Source organism: Pseudorca crassidens, chromosome 1, assembly GCF_039906515.1.
Source record: "Pseudorca crassidens isolate mPseCra1 chromosome 1, mPseCra1.hap1, whole genome shotgun sequence".
NCBI classification, from domain to species: Eukaryota; Metazoa; Chordata; class Mammalia; order Artiodactyla; family Delphinidae; genus Pseudorca; species Pseudorca crassidens.
This window is the reverse complement of record NC_090296.1, coordinates 180,411,562-180,431,769: the sequence shown is the minus strand read 5'-3', so window position 1 is coordinate 180,431,769 and position 20,208 is coordinate 180,411,562. Positions and strand designations below refer to the sequence as shown.

At 42.0% G+C, this 20,208-nt stretch overlaps 1 protein-coding gene across 5 annotated transcripts in view; it reads right to left on the bottom strand.

The window, feature by feature from the left end:
* Positions 1-20,208, bottom strand: part of CUL2 (cullin 2) — an 85,477-nt gene that overhangs the window by 22,133 nt on the left and 43,136 nt on the right. For 4 of the 5 annotated variants that reach the window (XM_067702189.1, XM_067702174.1, XM_067702183.1 and 1 more), the window contains exons 7-9: positions 7,595-7,691; positions 7,388-7,498; positions 4,456-4,618 (exon numbers count right to left, since the gene is read on the bottom strand). In XM_067702189.1, the coding sequence (XP_067558290.1) occupies positions 4,456-4,618; positions 7,388-7,498; positions 7,595-7,691 (371 nt within the window). The remainder of the gene's footprint in view (positions 1-4,455; positions 4,619-7,387; positions 7,499-7,594; positions 7,692-20,208) is intronic. The other variant, XM_067702201.1, reaches the window with a different exon arrangement.

Sequence of the window (20,208 nt, the reverse complement as noted above, 5' to 3'; positions counted from 1 at the left end):
CTTTTTATACAAATAGGGTAGCGTATTTATATTTTATACAAATAGGGTAGCGTACTATAAACAACACTTTAACTTAGAGATCTTTTTACATCAGTACACAAAGCATTTCCTCATATTTTACAACTGCTTAGCACTCCACTTTATGGCTACATTACAACAATTCCTTAACAATTGATGGGAATTTGGTTGTTTCCAATCTCTTGATATTGCAATGTTACAATTAATAATCCTGCATATGGGCAAGAATATCTGCAGTATAAATCCCTGGAAGTGGGACTGCCATGCAAAGCTTAGTCTTGCAGAAGGACCTTCTAGACAGAGCTCCCAGTGGCCAGGAGCTCCCTTGCCAACAAATGTTGTGATCTTTGCACTGAGAGGTGGAAAATGATATCTCAGTGTAGTGGGTTTTATTTTAAACTTTTTACTGAAGTATAACACACACACAGAAAAATGTACAAACCATAAGTGTGTATCTCAATGAATTATCACGAGTGAACCCCCCTCCCAAAGTTATCACCACCCACAGTAAGAAAGAGACATGACCTCCACTCAGAAGTCCCCTTCATACCTCTTCCCAATCACTACCTCTCCTGTTCTTCTGCAACGGTAATCACTGTCGTGACAGATTAGTTACTTACTAAACTAAACCAAACCACAGGTTCAGTTTGCCTCTTTTGAACCATTTATACAAATGAAATCATACAATTCTTTCATGCTTGGTTTCTTTGGTTCAACATGTTCATAAGGTTCACCTGTGTTGTATGAAGCTATAATGTGTTCCTTTTCACTCTCCTATAATATTTTATTGTGTGAATATGCAGTACTTTAATTCATTCTGCTGTTACTGGACATTTGAGCTGTTTCCAGTTTGGAGCTATTACAATGTTGCTGTGAGCATGCTTGTGCATGTCCTTTTGTGTATGTGTGCATGCATTTTGGGTGGGGGGTTGAACACCTATGAGAGCAACAGCTGGACCGCAAGAGATGTGTTTGCTCAGCATTAGCAGTCGCTCACTGGCAGTGTCTCAAGGTGGTTGCATTGATTTATACTCTAGGTCCAACATATAACAAGTTCCTGTTACTCTATACACTTCCACACACTTATTATTTTCAGTCTTTTTCATTTTATATCAAAATGTGACTAAGTACTGATACCTTAGTTTGGTTTTAATTTGCATTCCTCTGTTTTAGTGAGATTGAGAGCCTTTTTATATGTTTATTGGCCATTTGGATAACCTCTATTCTGCAGTGCCTGTTCAAACTTCTTGACTATTTTATATTTTGGACATAAACCTTTTTCAGGGATTGCAAATATATAACCGTATGACAGCCTTTTTTTTTTCTTTTTGAGTTATAACTGACATATGTTAGTTTCAGGTTTATAACATAATGATATTGGTATACACTGCAGACTGATCACCACAATCTGTCGAGTTAACATCTGTCACCGTACATATTTACAACTTTTTTCTTGTGATGAGAACTTTTTTATTTTATTTTTTTATTAATTTTTATTGGAGCATGGTTGCTTTACAATGTTGTGTTAGCCTCCACTGCACAAGAAATGAATCAGCCATACACATACAGATATCTCCCCCCTTTGGGACTTCCCTCCCATTTAGGTTACCACAGTACATTAGGTAGAGTTCCCTGTGCTATGCAGTAGGTTCTCATTAGTTGTCTATTTTATACATAGTATCAATAATGTATATGTGTCAATCCCAGTCTCCCAATTCCTCCCACCACACCCCTTTCTCCCTTGGTATCCATACCTCTGTGTCTCTATTTCTGCTTTGTAAATAAAATCATCTATACCATTTTTCTAGATTACACACATAAGCGTCATTATACGATATCTGCGAGAACTTTTAAAATCTACTCTCTTAGCAACTTTCAAATATGCAACATGGTATTATTACCTATAGTCATCATGCTATACATTATTACATCCCCATGACTTATTTTTTTAATAACTGGAAGTTATTAAACCTTTTGACTCCCTTCAGCCATCCCCACTGACTCTGGCAACCACCAAGCTCTTCTCTGTATCCATGAGTTCATGTGTTTTGTTTTTTAGATTCCATGTATAAGTGAGATCACACGATATTTGTCTTTCTCTGTATGACTTATTTCACTTAGCACAATGCCCTCGAGGTCGATCCATGTTGTTGCAAAATAGTAGATTTCATTTTTTTTTTTTTAATGGCTGACTGATATTTCTGTGTGTGTGTGTGTGTGTGTGTTTATTTTCAGCCATTCACCTATCAATGGACACTTAGGTTGTTTCCTTATTTTGGTTATTGTAAATGCTGCTGCAATGAACATATATGAACAGGGTTCATATATTTTTTGGGGTGTTTTTGTTTTCTTTGGATAAATGCCCAGAAGTAGAATTGCTAGATCACATCATAGTTTTATTTTTCATTTTTATCCCACAACTGTACACGATGGTTCCCTTTTCTTCACATCCTCGCCAACATTTGTTATTTCTAGCCCTTTTGATAACAGTCATGCTAACAGGTGTGAGGTGATATCTTACTGGGGTTTGGAGTTGCATTTCCCTGATGATTAATAATGTTGAGCACCTTTTCATGTACCTGCTGGCCATCTGTAAGTCTTCTTTAGAAAAATGTCTGTTCAGATCTTTTCTTTTCTTTTTTTTTGTGGTACGTGGGCCTCTCACTGTTGTGGCCTCTCCTGTTGCGGAGCACAGGCTCCGGACGCGCCGGCTCAGCAGCCATGGCTCACAGGCCTAACCGCTCTACGGCATGTGGGATCTTCCCAGACCGGGGCACGAACCCGTGTCCCCTGCATCGGCAGAGGACTCTCAACCACTGTGCCACCAGGGAAGCCCTGATCTTCTCATTTTTTAATCAGTCTTTTTGCTATTGAGTTGTATGAGTCTTTTATATATTTTGGATATTAACCCCTTATCAGATAAGTGATTTGCAAATATTTTCTCCCATTCAGTAGGTCACCTTTTCATTTTGCTGATGGTTTCCTTTGCTGTGCAGAAGCTTTTTAGTTTGATGGAGTCCCACTTGTTTATTTTTGCTTTTGTTGCCTTTGCTTTTGGTGTCAGATTCAAAAAATCATCACCAAGACGGATGTCAAGGAGCTTATCGCCTTTGTTTTTTTCTAGGAGTTTTATGGCTTCAGGTCTTAGGTTCAAGTGTTAATTCATTTTGAGTTAATTTTTATGTAGGATATAAGACAGTGGTTCAGTTTCATTCTTTTGCATGTGGCTGTCCAGTTTTTTCAAAAACACTTATTAAAGGGATTGTCCTTTTCCCATTGTGTATTCTTGGCTCCTTTGTCCTATGACTGTCATTGTGATGCTATTTTGATGATCCAATGGTCTTAATGGTTTTTTAATGATCCAAAGTTTTTAATGATAAAGTAGTCAACTTGATCAATCTTTCCTTGTGGTTAGTGCTTTCTGTGTCTTATTTAAAATATTTTTCTCTACCTCCAAGGTCATGAAGTTATTCTCCTATATTATCTTCTGGAAGTGTTACTGCTTTACATTGAGATCAAAAGCCCAAAATGAATTGATCGATTTTGTATATGGTGTTTGAGGTAGAGATCAAATTTTGCTTTTTTCCCACATGGATATCCAACAGACCTGGCGCTGTGCGTTCAAAACACTATCCTTCACCCACTGCTCTGCAGGGCTGCCTTAGTCTTAAATGAAGTATCTACATATGTATGGGTTATTTCTTGGCTTTTTATTTTATTCCATTCGTCTCTTTGCCTATCCTTGCACCAACGCCTCATATTCCTAATTACTGTGGTTTTTACAAGTCATGCTATCCCGCAGTTTTCGCATCATGCTCTTCAAAATTGTCTTGAAGAGTAAGTATAACTTTCAGAGTTTCAGAGTGTAAAAAAAGAATCTTGGGTTTTGAGAAGATTGCCCTGGATCTATAAATCAATGTTGCTTTCATGAATGTTTAGTTTTCTGTGTAGGTCTGACACATATCTTGTTACATTTATTCCCTGCTATTTAAAAATCCTTATTGCTTTTTTCTTAAAAATTCCATTTTATTCACTGCTTATTGTTAACATTTCATTGTATTTTCATTTTGTATTTCCCCTATTTTGAGTGAGACTGAGCATCTTCACATATTTAAAATCTATTTATATTTCATTTTCATGTTCTTTGTCTTTTCTCCTCTTATTTACTAGAAACTCTTAATATATTCAGGAAATTAGCCCCTGTGATTTTTAAAAATGTGTAAACATATTTTCCCAGTTTTTCTTTTGACTTTAGAATACAGTTTGAAAATATACTTTTCCAAAACAATCTTTTAAAATAGATTACGTAAAAAGGCATATCGAATATTTTAGAGACTATTACTTAAATATGTTGGAAGTCTAAGGTAGCTGGAAGATGATGTAAAAAGTGGGTTTATAATTTAATTTCTATTCACATTGATGTTTGGTATCACTTACCATTTTTTTTCTCTTGTCGGATGATATTATGACATTCTGCATGTAAGAACTGTAAGTGGTCTGCTACCATTCGTTGCTGACATTCATGAATTACTTTAGTATATGAACTTGGATGTAAGTATTTTCGACATCGAATTTCTTCATCTTTTAATCTACCTAGAACCTTTAGAAATATATTCTTACAGTCAGAAACTACTATCAGAAAACACCTGTAATATCAATAAGTAACTTACATGGCAAAGTAACTTACAAATAAGAATTATATAACTAATTTAAACTCACATTCCATAAGTCATTTCAAAATTTTATTAAGCTGCTAGATGTCACCTACATTTCAGCACTGTCTTATGAACAGCACGGTCTTATGAAAAGTTAAATGGTCTGCATTTTGCCCTCATTTATTGACCCCAATCATCCTACATATAGACAACCTATATGCAATAGGAAACATGGGTAAAGATCATTAAAAACCAGAATAGGTGGTCACTTTATGAATATTTAACTATCAAACTAGAAAGTAATTTACATCAACTGGATCATGTAGATTAAGCTAATTACTTTATGTTGATTCATCTTACAAAACAAACAGTATGTACATGATAGTGAACTATCACATTAAATATTCCACTAAATTTTTTTAAAGTAAAAAAAATTTAGTCATAGTCAAATATTTCAATCAAGATCTTTATTAAAGCTTATCCTATTAAAAAACCACTGAGGTACAAACAATACACTGGTTAACATCAACAAGAACCAGATAATAAAGATAATAGCCAGAGAATCTGGCTAATTTCTACCTCAAAAGAAAAACAGACCTAGCCATGTTTAGTATACAAACATGACTTTAACCTGCTTATGGATTAACTAAATAAAAAAGGAATTAGAATGTGGGTCTGAGGGAGGCAAGGGAGGATGAGAAAAGGAAAAAAATAAAATAATGAAAATGGGGGGCAGTGTGCATATCAATAAAAAGTAGATTAAGTTTGGAGTGCCTCAATGCAGGGCTTCAAATAAACCACCTGTAGCTGGCAGAAAAAGCCAAAACTAGAGGAAAGATACAGAAAGGGAAGTAGGAAGGCCATATGAATTGTCTGTTAATTAAATGACCTATTCTTATAAATGTTATTTTCCAAATATAATCTCCAATGGCCTTCCTTTTAATAGTTTGAGATCTAGTTTACATATAATATGATTCACCCATTTAAAGTATACAATTCAGTGGTTTTTGGTATATTACATTATTAGTTTTTTTAAATTGTGGTAAAATATATGTAACATAAAATTTGTCATTTTAACCATTTTTAAGTGTACAATTCAGTAGCATTAATTATATTCACAATGTTGTGCAACTGTCTATTTCCAAAACTTTTTCATTACACCAAACAGAAACTGTGTAACCACTAAGCTATAACTCCCTATCCTCCCCTCCCAATAACTTCTAATCTATAATACTTTTTGTATTATTTTGTCTATTCTGGATATTTTATATAAGTGGAACCATACGATGTTTGTCCTTTTGTGTCTGGCTTATTTCACTCAACATAATATTCTCAAAGTTAATCCATGTTGTAGCATGTGTCAGAACTTTATTCCTTTTTAAGGCTGAATGATATTCCATTGTATGTATACACATTTTGCCTGTCTTTTCAACTCCTGAAAGGCATTTGGGTTGTTTCCATTGTTTGCCAATAGCCTGTTTTTGAGAACCAGATATAACAAGGAGAGTATGTATCCCTGATATTCTGTGTGTACTTCTCAGGATTGGATCTAGAACCTTTAACAAGAGTCTAAGATGTAAAAAGGGCTAAGTGCTAAGACCCACTGACTTAGTGTAGCCTGCACTTAACGGAGGAAAATGTCCTAGATAACTTCCTCAAGGTCCCAGAGCTAAAGAGTGACAAAGCATGAAAAGAATTAAACAACTCAGACTTCTGGACCTGGGCTTTGTGGAATATTCACCATTGTATCATATCAGTAAGTACTGATATTTCCTGACCTATGGCCTATGGAAGCCTCACTACAGCTATTCCACTTGAAACATTTTACCTTTTCTTAAAAAAATATATATTTATTTACATATTTATTTGGTTGCACTGGGTCGTAGTCGCGGCAGGCGGGCTCCTTAGTTGCAGCATGTGAACTCTTAGTTGTGGCATGCATGTGGGATCTAGTTCCCCACCCAGGGATCGAACCCAGGCCCCCTACATTGGGAGTGTGGAGTCTTAACCACTGCCACCAGGGAAGTCCCCATTTTACCTTTCTTAAAGGTAAACAAACTAACAAAAATCATCTGATAATAAAATGCTTGAAATCCAACACTGCTGATGAAACAATCTAGTTAAAATTTCTAACATATCTTATCTGATGACTGAATTTATAATCTCACTATTCTTTTACTGAGAAAATATACATGGAATTATAAATATGGTTATCAGTGTGTTGGTTTAATGATTAAAATTTCTCGTGGAGGTTTTTCTCAGCCTTCCACAAACTTAACAGACCAAAAAGACCAAGTATCTAGAATTATTATATTTTTACTATTTTTTTCCTTCCATTTTAGAGGAAGATAAAAACCCCAACCCTTAGCTTTTGTACTTACCCTATTCCCTTATCTACTAAGCACAAAATATAGTTTATTTTGCCAAGAATATGAATATATATTAATTTTAAAGACAAGCAAATCTAGCAATCAGGATTTTATCAGAAAGCATCAACCACAATGAAAACTGGAATAGCACCTTTTCTATGGAAAATGCCATAGCAGGAACAATGATTTATCAATAGGTGTTGTACATTAACTATAACTCAGTGTAATGATCAAAAAAAAAGAACTTTTTCCACCAAAAAAAATACATTAACTAAGATAACTAATATTAAATAAAACCATGCCTGATATATAATAGATGATGTAGTTAACATAATGTTTTCTTACCTTTTCCATATACTGTGAGCAATTTGATTCTTGTAATAAATTTGAAGCTTCTTGTTTGTAATACTCTCCTGTTTCAGTCAGGAAGGGAGACTCAAAGATTTCCTGATAAAACTAAATAAATCAATTAAATCATATTTAAAAAATTAGAACAGGCAACTTAAGAAATTAAAGGTCTAATTATTTATGTTTTTAAAGGAGGCTTTTTACCTTTAAGGGGAATTTTTTCTTATACTGTTCAACATGAACAAAGGAGTTAATAACCCCATGGATTACTTTCTGGTTTGGGTCTTCTCCACCACGATCACTAAAACAAGGTATAACACAAAACATTCTTGAGAATACAAATATCTATGGGAATATACCAAAGTATGCCACAATACGGCTGCTTATTCTATTGGTCTAATCACATTATGTATAAAGCATTTTAAAGGTCAATGCACACGATGCTTAAAAATGATTTTTCATATTGCAGCTGAATTAGTATTTATGATAGTTTATGTACATATTAGATTTCAATAAACAACAGAAAAGCTTAACTGTAAAATTAAAGATACTATGTTGACACTAAGATGATACTTCTTCAATTTTAATAAAGTAGCTATGAGCCTATCAATTCAAGACTTTAAATACCAGTGGTTAAGAATATTTGAATTTCACTCACCACAAACTCTATTACTAAGAGGATGTGGTCTGAGAATGCAGTCTTTGAACCATCACAAGTATGCCTACAGTAACCTGATGAGACTCATTCCTCAAAGGTACACTCTAATACAATATATCGCTCATTAAAATGACTAATAACTGTTGTTCTCTCTCTAAGAGGTCTGCCAGAGCCACTGAGTTGCTTTCATTTAAGCACAAAGGTATTTCTCTACTTAGAAATTTAGTGAGATATGTTGTAATATTTCTATATTCTGTTACAGTTACAAAGGGATCTAAAATCATCTCAGTTATTCATGTGACATTTTGGTAAGTTCCTACTTAGTCAAGGGTACTACTGTGATGCAAGTCTTAATCACAATAAGAAATGAAGGTGAAGTTTGGCTTTTATAATTACAGAAATAGGAAAATGAAATAGGAAAAAAATAAGAGTGGACCTAAAGCCACAGTAAAACGGTCTGGCTCTGTGTTGGAAGTTTCTGACTCCAGTAATAATGCTCAAATCAAACCATTATACAGTCAAAGGTTTACCTTTCCATGGTAATCTTCCACCTCACTTTAAAATATTTTTTTCTTTGAATTAATAATTATTTTACAAAGAAAGCAACAGAAAAATATATTATCATCATTTCCTAGTAAAATCTTCTGGTTTTCGTACTGGGATATAAAGATTTTCTAACATTTAAGGAAAGTATTGTGGCAATTACCTTTATATATCAGTGTCCCTCCCTGCCTCTGCCTCCCTCTAATCCTCATTCTGTCTCCCATTAATTATCTGGATATTCTGGGAAAAGTTTGTTGTGCTTGAATTAATATGGCTACAGTCCTTCTGACAGTCACAGAAATGTAGTTACAAAGTCTACATTTTGATATAAGAACTAATAAGAACGATGAGTTCATACAAGGTGACACATGGTGAGCTCCTTTCCTCTGCTGACCTTCCCTCTTAAGCCCAAATTAAATCTGCTGAAATAATGATATAACCTATTCCATTGATTTGGAGCGCATTACTTTTTGCCTTTTAACTTTGTCTGGGACCAAATGAAAATCAGTCAAAAGTGAGAAATATCTAAATATTTGGAAAATCAGGTTACCTAAAATTATTTTCATGACCAAATCCTACTGTCCCTGCTCAGCACCAGGAAAACGTCCACTGCTGCTATTCTCAGCACTCCTGCCATTTGTTTCTGACCCCAAAGGGCCCAGAGAAGCGGGAATCAGGTAAGGCAGTGCCTAGAAAGAACATCGACATTCCTACTGCTTAATAACTAAATTGTCCTCTCCTGTAAGAAGAACATCTGAACTCAGAAACTCTTAGGCATAATTATTCAATTCACCATACACTTTGATAACTGCACAAAAGGTACAATAGAAAATCATTGTAATTTATTTCTATTAGGCTGACAGATAATGAAAATAAACTGAAATGATGCTAAGTTAGTACTATATAAAAGCAATGACTAAGCTGGTTATCTGAATAAGCTCTGGTCTCATCTAAGAACAGTGATCCCAAGAGACGAGGCTTGAGAAAAGAATATGAAGGATTTTTAGAATATGGCTCATTATTTGATCTTGACAGAACTAAGTGGAAAATGCCTACAACAACCATAATGAAATCACTCAGCTGGGAGGATGGGAACTAATAGGAATAGTTTATTGTAGCCCCTAAGACCAGGGTTTTGGAGTCAGACTACCTAGGTTCCAGTTCTGGCTGCATTAATATGTCACCTTGTGCAGGTGCTTATTAACCTTTAGTACTCAGAGATGTCCCCTTCTGTAAAGTGGGGGTAAGAAATGTATGTACTCTCACGAGGATATGGTAAAGATTATGCATAATCCAAGAAAGTACGTAGCACAGTGCCTGGTGCGTGAGTAAACCATCAATAAGCTAGTATTGTAAGTACAGATAGGCGCAAAATGGAAGCATTTTCAATAACTTAGAGAGGAGAAGAAAGCTAAGAGACCAAAAAAAGCACTAACTGTGATTTTAAAACCAAGGCATTTTAGAGAGCAGACCAGGTTTGCGATGGTCATTAAAAGTTAGGCTGGAACTCTCAAAAGTCCTGATTCTGATATGTGACAATGGGTAAATTAATCTCTTGGTGAAACTCCCATTCACCCCCTATGATTAAAATGAGAATATGGTTCCAACAAATTAAATGCAGCCTCCTGCTCTCACTCCAAATCTGAGAGGTGACAGGAAGGATACTTTTTAACACTCCATTGTTGGCTGTAGCCCTTGGACCTGTAGAAATTGAAAAAAAGAGAATGAAGACTAGATAGCACAGAAAAACAAAGTACAGACCAAAATGCACAAGAGAAAGAACTGCTAAAGGGAGGGGGTGGAAGATAGTGAAGGAGGACAGGCAAGAAGTGGTGTTACTGAAAGCGGGCTGGCACAAAACCAGCAAGGTCATCAGCAGACTAGCTGCTCTGCGTGTCCCTGCAGGAGCAGTGAGTGTGGTACCACGAGGAAGGGAAGCGCCTGCGCCCAGACTGCCCCCAGACTGTGCCCAGACTGCCCCCAGACTGCGCCAGACTGCCCCCAGACTGCGCCAGACTGCCCCCAGACTGCGCCAGACTGCATCCAGACTGCCCCCAGACTGCCCCCAGACTGCCCCCAGACTGCTCCCAGACTGCCCCCAGACTACCCCCAGACTGCCCCCAGACTGCGCCAGACTGCATCCAGACTGCCCCCAAACTGCGCCCAGACTGCCCCCAGACTGCGCCAGACTGCCCCCAGACTGCGCCAGACTGCCCCCAGACTGCCCCCAGACTGCGCCAGACTGCATCCAGACTGCCCCCAGACTGCCCCCAGACTGCTCCCAGACTGCCCCCAGACTACCCCCAGACTGCCCCCAGACTGCGCCAGACTGCATCCAGACTGCCCCCAAACTGCCCCCAGACTGCGCCCAGACTGCCCCCAGACTGCGCCAGACTGCCCCCAGACTGCACCAGACTGCCCCCAGACTGCCCCCAGACTGCGCCAGACTGCATCCAGACTGCCCCCAGACTGCGCCCAGACTGCCCCCAGACTGCGCCAGACTGCCCCCAGACTGCGCCAGACTGCATCCAGACTGCCCCCAGACTGTTCCAGACTGCCCCCAGACTGCGCCAGACTGCCCCCAGACAGCCCCCAGACTGCGCCAGACTGCATCCAGACTGCGCCCAGACTGCCCCCAGACTGCGCCCAGACTGCCCCCAGACTGCTCCGGACTGCGCCAGACTGCTCCAGACTGCTCCCAGACTGCTCCAGACTGCGCCAGACTGCTCCCAGACTGCTCCGGACTGCGCCAGACTGCTCCAGACTGCGCCAGACTGCTCCCAGACTGCGCCCAGACTGCTCCCAGACTGCGCCCAGACTGCTCCAGACTGCTCCAGACTGCGCCCAGACTGCCCCCAGACTGCTCCGGACTGCGCCAGACTGCTCCAGACTGCGCCAGACTGCGCCAGACTGCTCCAGACTGCTCCCAGACTGCGCCAGACTGCTCCAGACTGCTCCAGACTGCGCCCAGACTGCTCCCAGACTCCCCCCAGACTGCTCCGGACTGCGCCAGACTGCTCCAGACTGCGCCAGACTGCTCCCAGACTGCGCCAGACTGCTCCAGACTGCTCCCAGACTGCGCCAGACTGCTCCCAGACTGCTCCCAGACTGCTCCAGACTGCGCCAGACTGCTCCAGACTGCGCCAGACTGCGCCCAGACTGCTCCCAGACTGCGCCCAGACTGCTCCCAGACTGCGCCCACACTGCTCCCAGACTGCTCTAGACTGCTCCAGACTGCGCCAGACTGCCCCCAGACTGCCCCCAGACTGCTCCCAGACTGCTCCAGACTGCGCCCAGACTGCTCCCGGACTGCCCCCGGACTGCGCCAGACTGCGCCAGACTGCTCCAGACTGCTCCCAGACTGCGCCAGACTGCGCCAGACTGCGCCAGACTGCTCTAGACTGCTCCCAGACTGCGCCAGACTGCTCCAGACTGCTCCCAGACTGCTCCCAGACTGCCCCCAGACTGCTCCGGACTGCGCCAGACTGCGCCAGACTGCGCCAGACTGCTCCCAGACTGCGCCAGACTGCGCCAGACTGCTCCAGACTGCGCCCAGACTGCGCCCAGACTGCTCCCAGACTGCTCCCAGACTGCCCCCAGACTGCTCCGGACTGCGCCAGACTGCGCCAGACTGCTCCCAGACTGCTCCAGACTGCGCCCAGACTGCGCCCAGACTGCTCCCAGACTGCCCCCAGACTGCCCCCGGACTGCGCCAGACTGCTCCAGACTGCGCCAGACTGCTCCCAGACTGCCCCCAGACTGCGCCAGACTGCTCCCAGACTGCGCCAGACTGCTCCAGACTGCTCCAGACTGCACCAGACTGCTCCCAGACTGTCCCCAGACTGCTCCCAGACTGCCCCCAGACTGCCCCCAGACTGCGCCAGACTGCGCCAGACTGCATCCAGACTGCCCCCAAACTGCCCCAGACTGCATCCAGACTGCCCCCAGACTGCGCCAGACTGCGCCAGACTGCATCCAGACTGCCCCCAGACTGTGCCCAGACTGCCCCCAGACTGCGCCAGACTGCATCCAGACTGCGCCCAGACTGCCCCCAGACTGCGCCAGACTGCCCCCAGACTGTTCCAGACTGCCCCCAGACTGCCCCCAGACTGCGCCAGACTGCCCCCAGACTGCGCCAGACTGCATCCAGACTGCCCCCAGACTGTTCCAGACTGCCCCCACACTGCGCCAGACTGCCCCCAGACAGCCCCCAGACTGCGCCAGACTGCATCCAGACTGCGCCCAGACTGCCCCCAGACTGCGCCCAGACTGCCCCCAGACTGCTCCAGACTGCGCCAGACTGCTCCCAGACTGCTCCAGACTGCTCCCAGACTGCTCCAGACTGCGCCAGACTGCTCCCAGACTGCGCCAGACTGCTCCAGACTGCGCCAGACTGCTCCAGACTGCTCCCAGACTGCTCCAGACTGCGCCAGACTGCTCCCAGACTGCCCCCAGACTGCCCCCAGACTGCGCCAGACTGCTCCAGACTGCGCCAGACTGCTCCCAGACTGCGCCCAGACTGCTCCCAGACTGCGCCCAGACTGCTCCAGACTGCGCCAGACTGCTCCAGACTGCTCCCAGACTGCGCCAGACTGCTCCAGACTGCTCCAGACTGCGCCCAGACTGCTCCCAGACTGCTCCCAGACTGCCCCCAGACTGCGCCAGACTGCGCCAGACTGCGCCAGACTGCGCCAGACTGCTCCAGACTGCTCCCAGACTGCTCCAGACTGCGCCAGACTGCTCCAGACTGCCCCCAGACTGCTCCAGACTGCGCCAGACTGCTCCCAGACTGCTCCCAGACTGCGCCCAGACTGCTCCCAGACTGCTCCAGACTGCTCCAGACTGAGCCCAGACTGCTCCCAGACTGCTCCCAGACTCCCCCCAGACTGCTCCGGACTGCGCCAGACTGCTCCAGACTGCGCCAGACTGCGTCAGACTGCTCCAGACTGCTCCCAGACTGCGCCAGACTGCGCCAGACTGCTCCAGACTGCTCCCAGACTGCCCCCGGACTGCCCCCGGACTGCGCCAGACTGCTCCAGACTGCGCCAGACTGCGCCAGACTGCTCCAGACTGCTCCCAGACTGCGCCAGACTGCTCCAGACTGCTCCAGACTGCGCCCAGACTGCTCCAGACTGCGCCAGACTGCTCCCAGACTGCCCCCAGACTGCGCCAGACTGCTCCCAGACTGCGCCAGACTGCTCCAGACTGCACCAGACTGCTCCCAGACTGCCCCCAGACTGCGCCAGACTGCCCCCAGACTGCCCCCAGACTGCTGCTCCCAGACTGCTCCAGACTGTGCCAGACTGCTCCAGACTGCCCCCAGACTGCCCCCAGACTGTCCCAGACTGCGCCAGACTGTGCCAGACTGCTCCCAGACTGTGCCCAGACTACCCCCAGACTGCCCCCAGACTGCGCCAAACTGCGGCCAGACTGTTCCAGACTGTGGCCAGACTGCGCCAGACTGCGGCCAGACTGCACCCACACTGCTCCCAGACTGCAGCCAAACTGCTCCAGACTGCGGCCAGACTGCGCCAAACTGCCCCCAGACTGTCCCCAGACTGCGCCAAACTGCTCCCAGACTGCACCCGGACTGCGCCCAGACTGCACCCAGACTGCTCCAGACTGCGGCCAAACTGCTCCAGACTGCGGCCAGACTGCTCCCAACTGTGCCAAACTGCTCCCTGATTGCACCAGGCTGCTCCGGACTGCTCCCAGGCTGCCCCCAGGCTGCTCCAGACTGCTCCCAGACTGCCCCCAGGCTGCTCCAGACTGCTCCAGACTGCGCCAGACTGCTCCAGACTGCACCCAGGCTGCACCCAGACTGCGCCAGACTGCACCCAGACTGCGCCAGACTGCCCCCAGACTGCTTGGCCCCAACCCCAGAGCACCTCAGGAGGCACTGGAAAATCAAGGAAACAGTTCACCTTCAGACTGGCAAGACTTGATGAGTAGTAGAGAAACGGGTTCCCATACTCTGCCTTTGGAAGAACAGGTACTTTACAGAGGGCAACATTAATTCTAAATGCACATACTCTATGGCTCCAAACATCTGCACCTGCGCATGACAGAACCAAGAGTTGTAGTAATGGTAAAGCTGGAAACAACCTAATAGACATTACTAGAAGAGTTTAAAAATTGAGGTAGAGCCATACCAAATATTATATAGAGTTTAGGAAGAATGAGGAAGATCTCTACGTACAAACATAGAAAAATTATCAAGATATAAACCTGAATTTTAAAAGAAGTACGTCATAAATGATTTTCAGAAGTTAGAAAAAAAGAAAAAATTCTATACTTAAAAAAAGAAAACAGAACAATATTCTGTATTGTATTCTGTATCATATTTATTTCTCTACATAGATATAAAAATTCATAGAAAAAGGTTTGAAAAGACAGTTAACCAAATGATAACAGGGATTACCTCTGTGGAGAGGAAGATTGAGGAAAGGATCTGGAACACTCAAAGGTTTTCAAGAATGCATGTACATGTCATTGTGTATTTGGAACTAAGTTTTTCACTGAGTAGCTGGTACCAGGTCTGGGGAAGAAAATGTACAAGATAAGCCTGGAATACACTGACATACTAGATAGCAAGAAAGTTATCAATGATGACTAGGGTCACTTCAAAAAGGCTCTGGCACCAACTAACCAAAGAGAGGCTATTTAAACTTTAATAAAGTTAGACAATGAATAGAAACAAGTCAAATATAAAGTCTATAAGTTTCATCACAGTATGTTGGAAAAAAAAAAAGCTAATTGGCCACTTTTTGAACATGACAGCAAACCAACTCATTATCCTGACAACTGGGTAAAGAAAAGAAAAGAAACAAGCAGTTATTTCGCCCTTCCTATATGATAACCAAATAGTAGATAAGGGTAAGAATATTTTTATAAAATTTTTCAAGTTAAAAAATGAAAACCGAATGACAGAATTAAGGTGGCAACTTTTTACAAACCCCAATACAGTAAAAGATGTCAGCATTTAGCATCAGTGGCTGCTTACATCAAAAAAAGAGTGAAAAATCAGACATTACCAAAGAACAAAATATCTTCGGTTTTGCCGGCAAGAACCAACCTGAGTCTGAGTAAAACACTGAACTGCCAATTTACAGGAAACAGAGGACAAAGAAACACGTATAAATGGGCCTCATGCATGCAATCAGCAAAATCCAGACAGTGGTAAAGTCTAAAGATCAAATGGCCAGGATTCATGAACAAATAAGTTACAAGTTAAAAAAAAAAGGGATGGAGGAGAAACCTATTGATTAAAAGATGTGTTAGATTAGAAGTCTGGGCACAGTCTGGTGCAGTCTGGGCCCAGTCTGGCGCAGCCTGGGTGTGGTCTGGCGCAGTCTGGGGGCAGTTTGGCGCAGTCTGCTGCAGTCTGGGTGCAGTCTGGAGCAGTCTTGGGGGGGCAGTCTGGGTGCAGTCTGGGAGCAGTCAGGGTGCAGTCTGGGCGCAGTCTAGCTCAGTCTAGCTCAGTCTGGGCACAGTCTAGAGCAGGTTTTTTTAGGATAGACAAGACTAAACTACAGAGTCTAGGAATGCACACATGGGTGAAAAAACCATAAGGAAATAGAAGAAAGTGATTGCCTCAAAAGTTGGGTAGTGGTTACTATGGGAGAAAGGGAGGGGATAGGACACACACAAGGGTCTCAGGGGAGGCTGGCATGGTTCTAGTCCTTAACCTAGGTGGCAGTAACAAGCACATTCACTTTATAATAATTCATTAAGCTGTACATTTGTGTTGTATGGCCTCCTGTATCTATATTTAATTTTACACTAAAATGATACACACACACACAGCAAAATCCCCAAAAGTCCAAAAGAAAACTGTTATAACAATATTAATATGTGACAGAATACAGAAAAAGAGCACAAGATAAATAAAGTTACTACATAACAATAAAAACAATTAACCATGAACAGAATAACCCTGATATTTATTCAACTAACAACAGAGCCTCAAAATTCATAAAACAAAAACTAACAACTGCACCGATGAAAATCCATAAATCTAAAATGAGCTGGGAAATTTAAAACATCTCTCAGAAACTGAGATACAAAAGAATAAAAACTACTACATTAAATTTTATTTATTTATTTTGTTTGTTTGTTTGTTTGTTTTTGCTGTACGCGGGCTTCTCACTGTTGTGGCCTCTCCCGTTGCGGAGCACAGGCTCTGGAAGCGCAGGCTCAGCGGCCATGGCTCACGGGCCCAGCCGCTCTGTGGCATGTGGGATCTTCCCGGACCGGGGCACGAACTCATGTCCCCTGCATCAGCAGGCGGACTCTCAACCACTGCGCCACCAGGGAAGCCCTAAATTTTATTTTTATCCAAGATATTTTTCCTCAATGAAATCTATAATTTCTTAACAGTTAAGAAATAGAATAACAAACATATGAACATGCCAGAGAAAACACAAATCAGCCATAGCAGCCTATGTTATAGATTGTTCCTAATTCAAAGGGAAAGAAAGAATTTTATTTATAGTTTTTATTTTGGGGTTTCTCTGGTGGCACAGTGGTTAAGAATCCACCTGCCAATGCAAGGGACATGGGTTCGAGCCCTGGTCCAGGAAAATCCCACAGGCCACGGAGCAACTAAGCCTGTGTGCCACAACTACTGAGCCCAGGCACCACAACTACTGAAGCCCGCACGCCTAGAGCCTGTGCTCAACAATAAGAGAAGCCACTGCAATGAGAAGCCCGCCCACCGCGACGAAGAGTAGACCCTATTCGCCGCAACTATAGAGAAAGCCCACGCACAGCAACTAAGACCCAATGCAGCCAAAAATAAATAAATAAAATATTTTTTAAAAAATTTTAAAACTTAAAGTTTCTACTTTTGTTCAAAGACTACTTGACACTAGAAAGTTAACTGTGGAGCTACTGGAAAAAAGGAAAGCAATTCTGAATCCATTTAGCATTAAAAAGTCTGTGTTTTCAACAGTATCTTTAAGCATCTAAGCAAATCCTTTTACCTGCATTTAAAAATGTATCTACTTTCTTCTCTCTAATTTCATATTCTTACACTGTAACATTTAGATCCACAAAGTTACAGCATTTTATTTATTAAAATTAAAAACAATGTTAGGTTGTTACTACGCTGAAAGCCCCAATTGGCAATTCTACTATTTTATTATAAAAGACAAGTTATTATATGAATAGAATTACTTTTATCTTTCCTTAGTGAAGCAGACACTGTGAAAAACATGCAGATACACAACCTATGACTACATCACTTGTATCTTTCTTCCTTATATAGAAGGAGCACTTTTACTTTTGGATTATCAATTAAATTTTATGTGTACAGATTTCATGATACCATGAAGAAAATTAAACAATTGTTTCATTGACTCTCTTAAGCAAACAAAAAAATTCTGCAACCTACATTCCACTTTTAAATCTAGTACTTCACTGAAACAGTTTCTCTAAAATGCATGAAGCTGGGATTATTCCTGTAGCGCTTATATACCTCAAAAGAAGCCACCTTTATAGAATACAATTAATCAAAAAAAGAGCCTGGACCTAGTCTGTACCTTAAAAGCAGAGGATACATGGTCGTTTAGCCTTTTACGTCACTTTATGTTGCCGTCTTGTTTTCCTGCCTGTGACCTTTTTAGACCATCTTTTCTGATCTACAGAAACCCTACTCCACCCAATACAACTTTTTTCAAAAGTCATGAAATTGTATTACAGTTTACTGAGCATTTCAGCATTCATGCCTAGTAAGAATTTTCACTTAGCAGAACATTTTGATTTCACAAGAAAAAGTCCTCTATTAGCTTGACAGATAACTTTACCTCTTTCAAGGCTGAGATGGCCCTCAACTTTGTGAAATCTTCCAAGAAGATCAACACACTACCTGTGAGTTGGGGAATTTTTATGATCTGTATATTTCTCTTACAATAAGAAAATGAAGGACAGTTCTATGTGTGATTCTATACAAAAACTCCTAGAGATGCAGGTGATGGTGCAGCATAAAATATACCTCTGCACAACCAAAGTTACATTAGGAACTACTCTTTTCCTAAAGGTGCTAACCAAATTAATTCATCTACTGATGAAGCTAAGAGCACACAGTGAAAAGATGGAGAAAGTATATTACTTGGGTAAAATAAAGAACAATTAACTGAGGTAGGGATTATCTAACCCAAGTTGTAGGAAAAGAGCTGTATCATTAGTATCAGATAAGCACCTGAGCGGTGGAAGCAAGCATTTTAGCTAAAGGACAAGTGCTTAGGAATCACAGGGCTAAACAAACGTAAAACCCTGGGAACAGTTTTAAAGCAGCAGTATCTAAAAAATGTTGACGTCCAAGGGTAAACAGTGTACCAAGTACTAAATATATTTAAGAACTAGGAAAGACACATGTCTTTTCTTTTAGTAACTCTTGGCTATTATGATAAAAAATAACCTCTCAGACTACATTAAATAATGTTAGCACTAAGGGAGACCTATCTAGGCAGGAATAAAACCACGTCTATCTGTTAGGGATTGCCGGCATGTCATTTGTCCTTGCTCTGAAATCTTTTCACTGTATAATCCTCTCCACTTCATCTCACCTTTTTCAATCTACTTTTCCCAGTGCTCTGGGCAATTTACCACTCTCTCATCATGCTTTACTGTCACCCTATCTGTCCATGATATCTCACATGACAAAGGGTAAATAGATGTTAAAGCAATGTAGCAGAAAGACCCAAATTGGAAGCTTAAAGACATGGAGTCTCTTTCCTACCTACATCAAGTTCAGTAAGTCATTTTTCCTTATTGAAGTTCAATTTGCTTACTTATAAATAAAACCTGCCTGGCCTCCTTGAGATCAAATAAAGAAAATACGTGTGAAAACACTAGAATACTCAAAGCATTATAAAACCAAAATATATTCATCATTAAGCTCAAGTACTGGAGCTAGGAGTGGAAGAAACATTCTGCGGATTGAAATGACAGGCATCATGGATTTAGAGTTAAAAATTCCAGATTTGAATCTCTGGAATTAAGAAGATGGGAGCTGAATAGAGCAACACAACTGTAAAATGGTAAACTGTACCAATCACCTAGGGTGAAGATTAAATGGGATTCACACGTAAAGTTTTTAGATCACTGCTTGGTATACAGTTTCCATATTTTATTATTATTATTAAGCCTTAGTACCTTTAGCTGTAAAATGTAAGATAATACCTACCTAATAGAGTAGACATAAAAAATAAATGAGATATTAGTAAAGCATGTTGAATAATACTTTAATGGAAACTGATTTTAACAACAAAACCAAAACAAGTTGCCCTAATGTCTCTAAACATATAGTCCCTATGTCTTTTCCAGAATTAGTATCCTACTGTTGTATTATTTTTCTCAGTTATATTTTCTTTAATTTTTCATAAAATTCATTTTTAACAAGTTAACAATCACACTTAAGGAAAATTTACTAGGTTGGATCAAAATTATATTAAAAGAGACATTTCGGGGCTTCCCTGGTGGCGCAGTGGTTGGGAGTCTGCCTGCCAATGCAAGGGACACAGGTTCGCGCCCTGGTCTGGGAAGACCCCACATGCCACAGAGTGACTGGGCCTGTGAGCCACAACTACTGAGCCTGCACATCTGGAGCCTGTGC